This window comes from Sphaeramia orbicularis, chromosome 8, assembly GCF_902148855.1.
Source record: "Sphaeramia orbicularis chromosome 8, fSphaOr1.1, whole genome shotgun sequence".
In the NCBI taxonomy this organism is placed as follows: Eukaryota; Metazoa; Chordata; class Actinopteri; order Kurtiformes; family Apogonidae; genus Sphaeramia; species Sphaeramia orbicularis.
The window spans coordinates 41,635,759-41,651,854 of NC_043964.1; the positions used below are offsets into that span (position 1 = coordinate 41,635,759).

At 38.4% G+C, this 16,096-nt stretch overlaps 1 protein-coding gene across 2 annotated transcripts; it reads right to left on the reverse strand.

Annotated features, from left to right (window-relative positions):
- Positions 1 to 1,818: 1,818 nt before the first annotated feature.
- Positions 1,819 to 14,584, reverse strand: LOC115424642 (ran GTPase-activating protein 1). 2 transcript variants are annotated; one of them, XM_030142016.1, is made up of 16 exons: positions 14,487 to 14,584; positions 13,606 to 13,725; positions 13,251 to 13,378; positions 13,056 to 13,115; positions 12,735 to 12,914; positions 12,384 to 12,518; positions 11,939 to 12,097; positions 11,682 to 11,795; positions 8,685 to 8,784; positions 8,509 to 8,593; positions 7,761 to 7,914; positions 7,534 to 7,650; positions 7,325 to 7,430; positions 4,920 to 5,008; positions 4,613 to 4,734; positions 1,819 to 2,447 (listed from the first exon to the last, which is right to left on the reverse strand). In XM_030142016.1, the coding sequence occupies exons 2-16, from the start codon at positions 13,715 to 13,717 to the stop codon at positions 2,366 to 2,368; spliced, it is 1,743 nt and encodes a 580-aa protein (XP_029997876.1). In that variant the 5' UTR covers positions 13,718 to 13,725; positions 14,487 to 14,584; the 3' UTR covers positions 1,819 to 2,365. The 2 variants fall into 2 exon arrangements, with proteins under 2 accessions (XP_029997876.1, XP_029997878.1); XM_030142018.1 differs by having other exon boundaries at positions 1,826 to 2,447; positions 4,570 to 4,734.
- Between the last annotated feature and the right edge of the window lie 1,512 nt (positions 14,585 to 16,096).

Consider the following 16,096-nt stretch of genomic DNA (forward strand, 5'->3'; position numbering starts at 1 on the left):
TTTTCAACTTTATTGAATTGATTATTTTATACTGGCATTTAAGCAAATTGCTTCTAGAATAAAACCTAAACTGCTGAAACTAATGAAGAACAATGTATTCAAAAGAGGCAGTTGGCTATAAATTGTATTGGGTCAAAACAGGAAATTCTATGAATCAATGAGAGAACTGGTTTTACTCAGTGTTCGTCTCTGAGCTCCCGTTTTACATCAATACACAGAATATGTTTATGTTTATGCATTTGGCAGACGCTTTTTTCCAAAGCGACTTACAGGGGAAAACCAATCAAATCACTCAATCAAATTTTATTTATATAGTGCCAGATCACAACAAAAAAGTTATCTCATGACACTTTATATATAGAGTTGGTCAAAACCAGACTCTAAGCCAATTTACAGAAACCCAACAGAATGTACATTACAATACATTCATGTTTCACATTTACTCCAGTATAGATTTATAAACGTATTATATAAATCTATGGATATTTGTAAAAACACTTTAGTATATATCTTGGAAATATTACCCAACCATCACTTTGGTCTATTGTTTCCAATTCATCTTATTAAAGTACGTAAAAATTAGCACATTTTCTCCCTAAAGCAGATAATCTAAAAAATATATACATTAGTGTTTTTAGTTCTCAGTTTTGCCTGTTTTACTTTGTTGAATTGTAGCAACAAGCTCCACAATTATTTTTGATTTCAAACTTTTTTGCCATTTCATGCATGACTTATGTGGAAAACATCTTATTTCAATAGATGATTTAACCTTTTCAACATTCTATTTGCAATGGCAGTTTAACCACTGAACAAAACCTGTTGAAATGTCAGAAATACTCTGTAAACTCTCTGCAGGTAGACTATCCAAACTCAGTTCTGCTTTATGTATCTAATATCTAGACAAACGTGAGCAGGTCAGACCTTGATGAAAAAACTTTAAGCATATCCCTCAACAAACAGAGACAACTCAGTGAAGAATGACGACCATGGCTTACCTTCATATACACTTGCTTGGTCACATAAATCTGAATGAATTAGGTGCTAATCCACCAGCTCAGGCTTCAGTTATCTGTTGCTCCTTCTCTAATGTACTGAGAACACGTCCCACACTTACAGTCTGAGGTCCTGCAGCTAACAAACAAGGCTTTGGTAAATTCTTTTGCAATGACCCTTGATCCCCTCAGACCCACACTGCAAATTAACACCTTGGCTTTACATTTTCTGTCTAGTCAAGAAGCTGAAACACTGTGAGGAACCTATTGTATTTGATGGTCAGAAAGATGCAAGGACATAAACTGAATCCCAAATAAAAATGACATTAAAGAGTGTTATAGATATTATTCATTAGTGACATAAGGGTAATTTCTGCCACAAAACAAGTTGGGTAAAGTCTATAGCCATCTGTTGGGTTGTTTGATGAATATATTTTCCCCTTTCTACTAAAATAATAATAATGGATTGGAATTCTATACCACCCAAAGTGCTTTAAATTAGTGAAAAGGTGGTGGTGGTACACTACGTGTAGCCACAGCTGATGTGGGGTAGGCTACCAATCTGTATCAATTGGCCCCTCCGACCACCACCAAACAATCATTCACACACCTTCATACACCAGTGACAGTGGAAGCAAGGGGGGTGAAGTGTCTCACCCAAAGGCTAGGACAGAGCAGGATTCAAACTGCCAACCCTTTAGTTACTGGACGACCCGCTCTACCTCATGAGCTACAGCCGCCCCAGAGATAAGAGAGGAGATATTATCATAATGGATGGAAAAGAAAATTTCTTAAGCATCTTAAAAATAAACCATATACACAGTTGTAACATCACCTCTTCAAATGTTTGTTTTTTATTTCTTGTACACATTAGTTAATATTAAAATCTTGTTAAGGCATCAAATACTCCAATTGGTTTGTATTTTTGACAACATATTTAATTTCACCTCATCCCTTTCAGTTCCCATTTTATTTTACAGTCCTAATCTTAAAATATTTACTACTCAATACATATTTTAACAGCTATTCATCAGTTCAATAAACATTCAGTATAAAACAACAGAATAGCAAAGGTAAATGTACAATATATGATCAGATCAGTCTGTGCTTCAATCAGTGAGAATGAGGACTCACACAGACGGACATGCTGTCACTGTTGTTCTGTGGTGACACAAGCGCATATGAAGCACTTTATTCAGTTCATTAGGTTCAGTCTGGAGTCCATGTTGAGGGGTGCAGCTGAATGTAATCCATAAGTATGTCTGAGTGCTGCCAGTTTCTTCTTCAGTGCTGCCGTTTTGTTTTCTTCAAATCTGTGCTTGTTTCCTAAAGGTCCATAGGTGTTTGTATGTGTCTGTGTGTGTCCACAGTCTTCAGCTCCCTGGCCTGGCTCTCTGCAGTGTTGTCTGGAGGTTGTTTTTGGCATTGCCACATGAATCCAGGGCCTTGTTGTTTCTAAGAGTAAAACGCACTGTTAGAAGGTCCAGTTCACAATCACGTCCCACTTACAAGAAGATTTATTAACTTGCAATAAATAATAATAATAATAGTGTTCAAACGTTGTCTGTGCAGTCAAACTATCACTCATCAATTATTCTCAGTGAATCACATTTACGTGATATTAATTCCTTTGCAAGATGACAGTGTTACGCAGTCCCACACACTGCCACGCTGTTGGTAAATACTTAATACAGAATCAAATATGTAGTAATCACCACTAAAAATAGTCCCAACAAATGTAGCCTATGTAGTTTTATCTTTAGTAATATATACATTTGCTGAAAAGGAAACTGACCAATTGTTTATGCATTACAGGCTTCCTACACATTTTCTAGTTCAAGACTACATACTTTTCTAGACCTCTTAAATTTTTCAGACCATATTTGACATCTGAGCTCAAATAGGTAGATGTTTACAATGTAAATAAAAGATTAGATGTCTTGTCTCATTTTATGACAAAAACACAAACAAAAACAACAATGTGTACATAAACAATATTCATCCATTTTTCTCCTTGTTCTGATAGACAAAATTCTTAATAAAATGAAAATGATTACGAATATTCCTCTAATATTTCTGTTTAGATGCATTTAAAACTTGAGTTTTCCACTGAAGGAAGATGTTCCACTGTATGCACAGAGCCTCTGTCTGTCAGTCTTATAAATATTGTCTTGAAAAAAGGTTGGTTTTCCCACCCAAACCTGTTTAAATCCATTTTCATGTTTAACAACAGATGTGTTTTTCCTTAACAGCAGAAATGAGACTTTTCTTTGGACTATGCATCTCTACCAGAGATGTTCCTACTAAGTTGACTAAACAGTGGCTGCGTGTCACAATCTGCCATAAAATCAGCTAATAAAAGCATATTCTATATGTTTATATATTCAATATGTTTGAAGAATCCTCATAAAGAACCCAAATAACATCAGTTCATGCATCACACTTCGCCTCAGTAAGGAAACACTCCATTCACAAAAAAGACTTGATTCAGAATATAAACAGATTATGGTGTTTAATTGCCACTGGTCAAATTCAAAATACTGCCACATTCAGAACAAAGGAGCAGTATTAGTGTGCATGTAAACATACTCACTGTGACTATGTGCAGAGGATTCCCTGACAACACCATAGTACTTTTGCCTTACTATTACTACCTCCTCCATTTTGGAGAAGTTGACTGATTTTACATAAAGTTTGGATCAAGCTTTCTGTGAAATATGTAGCCAACTAGGCTTTATTATTTGGAAACTTGTGAAAAAGCTGCATGTGCCCACTGTGGCTGTTAAGTCCACACTCCTACACAGAAAGTTGGATAACTTTCAAAGCAGAGACAGCTCTGAGTAGGACCATGTACTCTGCTGTGCATTGTACTGCCTCTGTACAATGTACCACACCATGTACCTGTGTTTTCTTAACACCAGGATAAACATTTGATCTTTACTGACTGCTGTAATTGTATAATTTTATGTATAGGTTTATTCTGTTTTGTCCTATTGCTTTTGGCTGCTACCTTTGGGGATCGCAACAGCAAATCATTTACTCCCATCTGACTCTGTCCTCCACATCATCTTCTTACACCCCAATTACCTGCATGTCCTCCTTCACCTCATCCTCTTTAGCTTAGTGCCTGGTGGCTCCATCGTCATCTTTCTACCCATAAATTTACTATTTTTATTCAATTCATTTTTAAAAATAGGGTACAGAATAGGGTCAGTGTTTGAAAACAAATATTTTTCTATTTGCCTATTTTCCCCATGCTTACATAGATGTGTAAATTATTAAATCAGTTTCCATATTCTAGGACACTGTCTTCGCATCAGCATATTTATTAGGATTGACTGCTGCAGAAAATAACTGGGACTGCAGTCCTGAAAGATAACTGGTTTTAACTTTTACTTTTCTTTAAAGGATAAACTGAGCTACTTTAGATTATGTTGTTATTCCAGAGTTGCAGAGGTTTAATTGTAGAAAAAGTTAATTTACCCACTCCTACAGAAAAACCAGCAATCACCATATGTGCAAAAACATGGCATGTTCTTTATCCCTGAAGGTGGCATGACAATCATTAGTGTTATACCTGGAAGGGGCCTGCTGATTGGCTCATTCTGTCACGTCCTTACCGGGACATGAAGGCTTCGAGCACTGCCACACTCTCTTTGGGGAAGTAGTCCTGTCGAACCACATGCTCTAAGGCCTGGAGGTGACCCGGAACCACGAGCACAGGCTTCACTTTGTCCTCACTCTGCAGGGACACAAGAGGAGAGAAGGATGGATGTTGAACAGGACAAAAAGAGCAAACAGAGGGGAGGAACATGCAATGCAAAGGCCAATGTAAAAGATGCAGAAAAATCAAATGGATAATAAAACACAATGTGAAAAGGTCAACATGTCATCAAGCTTTGATGAACTTGTATCTATTAAATATACCTTGATAAGCCCAAGCAGAACTAGCAGAGATGAAACAAAACTGTAGCCTTGGAAAGAAGGAGTGGTAAAAGCTTTCTTTAGAAGACCATCTGAAAAAGAAACAGCAGAGTTAAAATACTGCTTAATGCTTTTAAGTGATGCAGAATATACGATCTCAGGCTCTGTCCCACTTGGCATTAACATTCGTTTTTAGTGATTTGAACAAATGCAGCCAGTTCTTAGTGTCCAAGATCGCACATGGCGTTGGGTTGTGTCTCCACATGTGACTAACTATACAGTGCCTATCATAAGTACTCACCCCCTCGGATGTTTTACCCTTTTACTGCTTTCATAAAGCAATCAGAGTCAATAAAATTTGGCCTTTTTCACACAAAAAATTTTTGGAAAGAACTCTTTAATGCCAAAGTAAAAACAGATTTCTACAAAGTAATGTCAATGAAATAAAAATATAGAGAAAAATAATTGTTTGCATAATTATTCACCCACTATTAAATTTAACAGTCTAATTCGATAGAGGTCCATCCAATTGGTGCCAATAGTCTCACAATTAGTGAAATGAGGATCATCTGAGTGGTGTGGGTGTGTCTCAAGTGATTGAGGTATAAAACACCTGTGTCAGGAGGCTGGTTGGTGCGTATTCCTGGCTACCATTACACCATGAGGACAGAAAAACACTTCGAGCAACTCAGGGAAAGGGTTATTGAAAAGTATAGGTCAGGGGATGGATACAAAAAAAAAATTCCAAGGCACTGAACATCCCCTGGAGTTCAGTGAAAATCAATCATCAAGAAATGGAAAATGGCACATGTGTGAATCTGTCTAGATCAGGCCATCCTCGTAAACTGAGTGACCGTGCAAGAAGGAGACTATTGAGAAGCCACCGAGACCCCTTTGACTACTCTGAAGGAGTTACACGGTTCAGCTGCTGAGGGGCACTTGGAAGATCCAATGTGATCCCCCCCAACAGTGGTTTTCTCATTGCCACTCTCCCGTAAAGCTTTGAGCGGTTTGAGCACGGTCGATCACTTTACGAGGATGGCCCGATCTAAGCAAATTCACACGTGCCATATTCCTTCAGTTTCTTGATGACTGATTTCACTGAACTCTAGGGGATGTTCAATGCCTTAGAAATTTTTTTTTGTATCCATCCCCTGACTTAAACTTTTCAATAACCCCTTCCCTGAGTTGCTTGGAGTGTTTTTCTGTCTTCATGGTGTAATGGTAGCCAGGAACACTGATCAACCAGTCTCTGGACCCTTCAGACACAGGTGTTTTATACCTCAATCACTTGAGACACACCCACACTGCTCAGGTGATCCTCATTTCACTAATTATGAGACTATTTCCACCAACTGGATGGACCGCTATTGAATTAGATTAAATTGAAAAGGGGGGAAATAATTATGCAAACAATTATTTTTCTTTATATATATTTATGTTTTATTGGCATTACTTTGTAGAAATCTGTTTTCATTTTGACATTAAAGAGTTTTTTCCAATAAATTTGTGTGAAAAAGGCCACATTTTATTGACCATGATTGCTTTATGAAAGCAGTAAAAGGGTAAAACATCCAAGGGGGTGAATACTTATGATTGGCATTGTATATGCAAATAACAAGCATAACTATAGTCTGAAACATGGCACAGGCTTACATTTTCAACAAATTGGATTTTGGATGCATCTTTGCAAATGTAATTCACTTCGTGGCTCAGAGAAAACTGACAGCTTTTAAGGTATGTGTTTTCTTAGACTGAATCAACAGATCTTAAATATCTGTAGGACAACACTGACCATCCTTTATGTTTTATTATTTCTCTTGCATGAGATACACTATACGACAATTGACAAGTGATTTAATGAATTTCAACCAGATTGTGTGAATCATGGATATTCTGTTTCCTTGAAGGAAAAGTGGTGTCCAGTCAGGTGTAATTAGGCAGCAGCACGCATGAAGCACAATGAAAGTAAATCATTGTCTGCTTCTAAAATATTTTTAGACATTCAGAAAAAATACGAAATAACTGGGTTAAATTTTCAACTAGTAAGAACATGCTTATGCTTAAAGCTGGGTGATATGGGCAAGAAAACTTCATTGAATTTTTTTTTCAGTGTTACTGAAGATCTGACTTTCACTTACATCAACTGAGTAGGCAGTAACTCACCAGGACACAATTTAATACACACCACTAAAATTATGTGGACACGTGTCCCAGAACACCTGAGTGATAAGATTTCAAGCCTGAGTGTCAGACCTCCCACTCACCTGTAATTAGATCATTCAGGACACATTAATGTCAGCTCTATACTGTGGCCTTACTTCTGTGTGCAGCATAAAGTGGAAAATGACCTCAAACCTGAAGACTAAAACCCCACACAACAGATAAATGACACTGAAATGTCTCACCAATACTGTCCAACACGGCTGTCTTCACTTCATTATTATCCTCTTTGTAAACAGACGCAATCTTCAGGAAAGCTTCAGCTGTTTTCAAGGAATTTGACAAATCCACCTGCAGAGAAACAAACACTTACTGCAGTTAGAGGTTCACAAAACAAGACTAGGGAAGTCCAGCCTTATGTGTGTGTGTCTTTGTGAAAACATTGTGTGTTTACCTGCTGCTCAATCAGCAAAGCCCTCTTGGCTCCCAGTTTGAGCAGTTTGTCTGGGGATGGAAAGCTGAGGAACGAGGAGACGTCTGGTGGTCGAGGTGCAGATGGAGGGGTGGAAAACTGCATGTTGGAGCGGAGAAGGAAAGATGTTTATGAAAATAACACCATCTCCGAATCACCTCATACAAATGACAGCTGCTGTGGCCTTTAAGTCCATTTTTTATTCTAACCTTGTTAACACCACTTTCGTCCTCCTCTTCTTCTTCTTCTTCCTCCTCCTCCTCCTCCTCCTCTTCAATTTCCTCCTCGTCTACATCCTCTTCATCATCATCATCTTCCTCATCTTCATCCTCATCTTCATCATCTGGTTCACCCTCATCATCACTAAAAAAATTCAGATCATCACATTAGTGGGACTTTCTTTCAATCTACAGATCACTGACTGTAGCATTTCAAGCTAAAATTGCTTAAGGAAAAGATACAGGGGTTGGACAAAATAATGGAAACACCTTCACCTCAAGATGATAATGCCCCAATCCATACAGCTAGAATTGCTAAAGAATGGCATGAGGAACATTCTAATGAAGTTGAGCATCTCGTACGGCCGGCACAGTCCCCAGACCTCAACATTATTGAGCATTTATGGTCAGTTTTAGAGATTCAAGTAAGACGTCGATTTCCACCGCCATCGTCTCTAAAAGAGTTGGAGGGTATTCTAACTGAAGAATGGCTTAAAATTCCTTTGGAAACAATTCACAAGTTGTATGAATCAATACCTCGGAGAATTGAGGCTGTAATTGCCGCAAACGGCGGACCTACACCATATTAAATTATATTTTGTTGATTTTTTAAGGTGTTTCCATTATTTTGTCCAACCCCTGTATGATTTGGGTATGGAGCTCACAACACAGCACATGCACTAGCATGAGGGTAGCCTTCTTTAGAAACCTCTCAGGAGGCCAAATGCAAAATGATTACCTTAGTGATCCTAGAAGCTCACTCATGTTCATGCCTTCCATGGCATCTCTCAGAGCTTTGCAGCCATCCTCTCCTAAGCAGTTACCTAGACACCACACGGAGAGGTCAGAGCAGCAAAATACAGAAACGGAAAGACACTGGGGTAATAGCAAAAGTAGTAGTTGGTGGACTATTACCATTTAGGTCCAATTTCTCCAGCTGGTCCTTGTTCTTAACGGCCTGTGCCACAGTCACAGCAGCTTCTTCTGTAATCTCGCAAAACGACAGGTTGAGTTCCTATTTAAAAAAAAAAAAAAAAAAAAAAAGAGGACGGAAAATGTCAACAAAAACAGAACAAGAGCATTTATCTCTTTGTTGAGTCTTATATAAATAACTCATCGTATTCACATTTCGTTATTTGCAAATGACACCTCCATGTTTTCACAATTCATTTCTAATCAGAATTTGATTTGTGACTGCAGGTGTAGTCTATGGGAGGTTTGCAATCCCAGGTGTCATTGTATTTATTAATAATTTTGTGATATTTATCTTTCACAGATTGATTTTCATTTGGCACAGGGAGGGAAATCTTCAATAAAATTTTCTTGTTCAATATAAAGAGGTGAAGTCCCACCCCTTCCCCTGTGTCCCATGGGACCCAACTTTAACCCATAAAGACCCGGTGTGACTTTTGCGGCAGTTCCAGAATGAATTTTTCTCTCTATTTAACCTTCCTTAAGTGATTTATCACCATTTATAATAATATTATCCTCTGTACTTTGCATTTGTACAATAAAAATCAGGTATTTTCCCATGTTTAATTTACTGGTCATGTAGATGTTCATAAAAGCACATATTAAAGTTAATTGTCATAACATCAGAAACAGAGAAAAATGAAGAAAATGTGACTTTTTCAACAAAATTTATCATTAACTGAACATAAACCAAGTGTGTCCATCCACTGTCATTGATCTAACACCATGGGTTTTTACTGGTGAATCAATGTTGTAGAAGATTATTATGTTTCCGCAGTAATTACAGAGCCTCAGAATGTCCAAATGGGTCATAGGTGATGACCATGAAAAGATGACAAACTGCATTTTACACCAATTATTTACATGCATTGATAAGATTAATGGATCAGAAGTTGCTGGGCTGGTGCCCAGAGTCAGGACTAAACACGGTGAAGCTGCGTTTCAGTTCTATGCAGCTAAACTGTGGAACAGTCTTCCTGATGACGTAAGACAGGCCTCTACTCTGACAATCTTTAAGTCCAGGCTGAAAACGGCTCTGTTCAACTGTGCGTATAACAACTGAAAGGGTTCTATCTGCATTCTCCTCTTTTACTTTGTTTTAATTGATTATTATTTATGTTTATTGTTATTTATTTATGTTTAATTGATTATGTTTTAATTGTAATTGTGTGTTTTTAACCTGTCTCTTTTCCATTTTCATAAAGCACTGTGAATTGCCCTGTCCATGAATTGTGCTATACAAATAAATCTGCCTTGCCTTGCCTTATTAAACATTTTATATTGGTAGATGATTTTGGTCGCCAGTGGTTGTTTGGGTCTTTATGGGTTAAAACAATATGTACAGGGGTCAATGGTGAGACAATTTAGAAACTGTAAAAATACATAAATAGAAAGTCAGTGAGGTCATTCTACCTTTATCTCTTCAGAAGCTGCTCAGAGTTGCTGAAAATGTCACTGCAGTTCAACATGACCAGACTTGTATTATTTACATCACATTTAATACTCATGCTTGAAGAATGAGGTGAAATTCAAGAAGACAACGGTCTGATTGGTGCTGGTGACATGTATCACTTCAGACAAGAGATACAGTCCAGAGTCATTTCACATAAAACCATAGCTTTCTTAATTTGCAAAATGATCTTTTAAATTTATGAACTTGTTAACTGATAGTACAGCTCAAACAGGATTAAAAAAAAAAAAAAAAAAGACGTCTCTCACTAGTGAACTCCCATGGGGCAGAGTGGAAGGAGCGGGGCCTTGCCTTTCTGTTGTGATCATGAAGGGGCTTGCAATAAACTAACCTTGTAGTCATGATCAAAATTGGCAACACTTAATCTGAGGAAAGCTGACGACATCCTGGAGTTCATCTGATTTGCTAAACTATACGACTGCACGGCCCATGAATCCAAGGCACCATGTGAACAGTCAACGCCGGGGGACATGCCGAGTATAACTTCTTGCTTTTAAATAAAATGTTTTCTCCTATTCCATTCTTGTGATATGAACATCACAAATGTTCATATCACAGTGAACACAGGTGTGACTGGCAAAGGACAAAAAAAGCAGGAAAATATACAGCGCACCTACAAGGGGTGCAACAGTGCAGGTAGCCCATGGTACAGTCCATACTGTGGTTTTTGGGCCATGGTTTTGATACATGTTTTGTACATAAAGAGAATTTTTTTTTTCTCCTAAAATTATATTTTTTATTTTGCTTGTCAGCAAAAACTGAATTTCACAGTAAGAACAAATTATATCACTGCACTGAATAATATAACACTTTCTTATTCCTTGACTACTTGTATGTAGTAGTATGAAACAGGCATGTGCACACATGGGGTTGTGGAGGCACAACAGTGATCGGACATTAACTTGCGGGATCGGGCTTTCACCTGCCTGGACAGGCACACACACTCAGTGGCCTGTAAAACATAAAGCACCAACGCAAAATCAACTGCAAAACCGAAAACCTGCAGTCCATAAGGGCGGATTGTCCCGTTCCGGGTGGACCGAACGGTTCGGTATTTTCCCCCCCAAGTACCGTTGCATCCCTAACACACGTCCAAAATTTGTAAAACACATCAGATAACCTTCCACAACGATTGCAGGCTCTTTGGTGGAAGCTCTGCTTTCACCATGACAAATGAATGGACTACTTGCAGAGTGACATGAAGACATGAATCAGAGGCACCGGTGAGCGGTCATTATGTTTACCAATACCCAACCCGTGCACTCTCCCCAAAATAAAAGCAGATTTGCATGATTCACCAAAGCCTCATTTTCAAGTTGGAAAAGCTGGATTTATCTGGAAGAATCACACCCCTTTTAAAGAACATGCACTTCATTAATCAGTTGTTTCTTTTCATATGTGGTTTCAATGTGAAGAAGTGACCGAATAGGTGCCAACAGGTCAGTAGTATCATGTCCAAACTGACTCACTTTGAGGATTGGTAGTCCTTCTGACACAGTTTCTGCGATAGCTATGGCTCCCGCTGGCCGCACCAGGCAATCTCCAAAGTTTATCACCTGGATGCTGTGCAGGTGTTTCAAGGCCTGTGTAGGAAACAGTTTATTCAATCAAATTAAATGAGCATCAAATCCTGAAAGTAAAAATTTCTCAATACTTAAATGCTCAATATTTAAATATGTGAGTATGAGCAGCTGTAAATTAAGGCCATTGTTTGATGTCACTGTACCTGAGCCATGGCAATGCCTCCTTTATCAGTGAAAGTGTTGTCATTGAGATTGAGGATGCGGAGGTTGGGGTTGTGCTGCATAGCCGTAGCCAGGGCTGTCACACCAGGGTGGTTAATGCCATTCTGGGGCATGTGCACCTCCTCCAGACTACCCATCAACTACAAACACAAGGTGCAGATGTGGAGTAACATACAGCGAGTTTACTTACACAGCCGAAGCGCATTTTTAAACAGCAGTACCTGACTCTAAAGACCTTTAATGTCTTTAAATCGTTTTAATTTTAATATAAGGTGGGGTCTAAGATTGAAAATAAATACACCAGTAAGTCACTGTTCTATTGGAAAAAATACAACTGAGGAAATAACATGTGGCATCTTTCAGCAGAGCAAATGCAGAACTCAAGGGGTAAAGCACAAAAAGATCAAGGAGTTGTTAGTCCTTTACCTGGAAGGCTTGAGCGAGGGCAATGGCCCCATCATTCTCTAGTCGATTCCTCCCTGCAACAAATACTTTGAGGCTGAGGGGGGTGCTCTCGGCACTGGAGCTTTTATGACACTGAATCAATGAAGCAGCCAAAATCTGGGGAGACCATAAACAGAAAGGTAGTCAACCCTACACAACATTCATCAGATAGAACATTCATGCACTGGATATGATATCAGCCAAATGTGGCTCCAATATGTGAGAAAATATGTTTAGATTTAGTCCTCTCTCATTGCTTTCCTCAATACAGGCAGACACTTCGGTCAGTAGTTTTAAAATTCACTGTAATAAGACAAAACATTCAATTCTTACCTTCCCTCCTCCGATACCCATGCCACAGTTGTTGAGCCTGAGCTCCTGCAACGTGTGACAGGCGGTACTCTTTAGCAGCTTCTCAATTCCCCTCACTCCGTCTGGTCCAAAAGCATTGTCACTGAGGTCTAAAACCGTCAACCTGGCTCCTGCCATCATCAGTGCATCACCAAGTGAATTCTGCAACAACAATGGTGGTCAGTAAAAAACAAAACCAACATGAGCTTCTCAGTACTAACATAAGTTCCAGCAGAGAAGCAAAAAAAGCTGAGTCCAGAGACTTAATCTTGTTTGTCGCAGTATGGTACAGAAGTCCATTACCAGTGCTGGTGGGATCTCAGAGCGCAGACGGCCTGTGAACATGTCACTCCAGTAACACCGCTGAAAGAAAGGGAATAAATAGTACACAGTGACAGAGTGCCCAGTTTCTCATTACACATTATTACATACTGACGTATCAGACATAGTTTTAGAATCGATATGATAAAGTGACAAATTTAAGTCAATACTGCAAACCTTGAATTCACTCTTTGTCTCCAGAGCCTTTGCAATAGCCTGTGCTGCCTCCACACCTACAGTATTTCCCTCCAACCTCAGAGCCTGTAAACCCTGGAAGTCCTGAATCTCCTTCACTATCTCCTCCACTGTGGATGAGGGCAAGAGAATAGAGGGTCATCAAGAGTTAAGACTGAGAAGGAGATGGGGACAGTGAGTGTGATAGCAATTCAATTTAACAGTTACCAGTAAATGAACCCAATGCCAAACCTGAAGTGATTTACATTATCAAGTCTCACTGGATTATAAGTCTATTTCAGGTTTGGGATGAGTTACGTTGGCACACTGAGTATGGACAATGAAAGGTTACGCTCACCTGATTTGGCATCATCCAGCTTTCTTCCCTGGCCTTTGTAGCTCAGCTCTCCTTCCTCTACTCCAGCCTTGGCCAGAGAGTCGGCCAACTGCGCAACAATGTCTGTCGCCATGGAGACACCTGGAGGAAAAGGATTTCTGTTTTTAATAAACTGTTAAATTCAGTGACAAAAACAGCGCCACAAAATTAGTCAACACAGCCTCTTCATAGAAGTCCTTTATGAGTTCACAAAACGTATAGGGACATTTTAGCAGCAGATTCCTGTTTAATTCTAGAAAGCTCTGTCCACCTGAGAGGCAGCCAAACAGCTGACAGTGCTGTTTTCCAAAGTGAAACCCATCCGGATAATGTGCTCATTTCCCATACATTATGTTTTGGTGTTTTTGCTGCCTGAGATGACGATGGCGTTTGAACATGACGACTTTACCGTGTACTTCTGCTTACTGTCGTTAGGACTGAAAGTTGTTTTGAGGTAGATTTCCTCTCATAAGCCCCTGAGGCTAGCGGTACCCGCATGCTGCTAACGTTATGCTAACCGACATAACGCTATACAAACACTAAAGGAGTTGGATAGTAGAGTAGCTAATATGACTTCACTTGAGAGCCGTTAGTTCAGAAATATAGTACGTATTATTATGCTGTTTGGCAAACTTACTCCAGTATTATGCGATTACAAGAGGACTTATTCTGTTAGCTAGCTAGCGCGGGTGTACATGGGACAGAGCGTGACTGTTACACGGCCTGTCCAGTCGGCCTCAGTCGCTCATTAGGTTACCAACATCGCACTTAGACAAATCTCTCCGATTTAAGGGTCATATTCGGCAGCATAGAATTAATCCACCACGAAGCCTTTATCGAATTGAAGCGAATATTAACTTTACCTCAACACTGCTGGCGCTGGTTAAATCCACAACGTTGCCACACTCCCGCTCGCTCCTTGCGTTCAAACCCAAAACACAACACATGAAACGGGTTGACGACTACAGAGCGAGGGGGCAAGGGAGTTGTAGTCCAAATGTGCTCCGGTGGCGCGTTCATGGGCCTCTGTTATACTGTACACTCAATATTGTAACATTGTTGGAAATCTTTAATACTCATTAAAATGTTACTTTATATTTATTTTATTTTATTCTTACTTTTTCCTGTTGCTGCCTTATTCATTAAAGTTCCCCACCGTGGGATCAATGAAGTTTCATTTTATCATGTTATTATTATTATTATTATTATTATTATTATTATTATTATTATTATCATTATTATTATTATTACTATTATTATATTTTCTATTATCATCACAACATAATGTTCTTTACACTTGATTTATCACCATTAATCTTTTCATCAACATTGTTATTGTACTGACATACTGTTGGCTTGTTTCTCTGTTTCCTTTCTTGATAGTTGTAACATTCACATCAACTTAACAAGTGTATTGTGTAATTTACATTACACAATCATTAGCTCAGTTCAGTGCTTCTCTAATGCATCTTGTTCAAGTCATCTATCCCTATCATTTGTTTTGAATTTTCAACAAATGCCTGCCTTTGCTTTCCTGAGCCCAATGCTTTTTCTTTACACAGTATATTCCCATTCTAACAATACTCTGTCCTTCTGACCTTGAGAGACTTATTGCAGTAACTAGCGTGTTTTTTTCTTCCTTATTTCTTCTTATAGTTTTCTTGTTTTGTGCATTACTTTAGTATTTCCATTTGAGAGTCATCTAACTCACTTTTAAAAGGCAACACAGTGATAAGTGTATAGTTGCATACATGTAAATGATAAAAGATCTAAGAAAAAATTCAAAAATTGAAAAGTGACATGTCTAACAGAATTTTGTTTTTCTTCTTTTCACTTTCATTAATCATGTAATGAGACCATACCTTTAGCTGGTACAAAAATATGTACAAAGTGGTTTGAACCAGCTCCACCTCCACTCATACTTCACTACTACTAATGATGTAATAATATCAGATATAATATCAGTCAGAGGGTCCAAACCATGTACTTTATTGCAATACTTAAACTACATTTTGCTGCTAATGCTAATGTAGTTTTACAAAACAATTTTTTTTGAATGCAGGACTTTTATTTGTATTTTCACAGTGCTATTCAAAGACATATTCCAGCAATGCATATGTTTTCATTGATTTTTGTGTTTGATATCTTTTGTGTGCATTTTGTGCATTCCTAATCATTAAATCACTTGTAACCATTTTAGTCCAGTTTTCAGTTTCTTCCCAGAGATTAAATGAATTTTGTTGGTGGACATTAGTGTATTCAGTTTACAGCTACAGGTTGTAGGTCAACGGTCAACACAAGAATAGCTGAAATGTAATATCACTGAGCAGATTTAAAGTTGAAAAATATTTATTCAAATATATTCAACTATATTGGATGCAGTGTAACCGTAATATTTAACATCACTGACTTTCATGAGAAAACGTCACTGAGATAGATTTACATGACTATTTCCCAAAATAATGAATTCAGC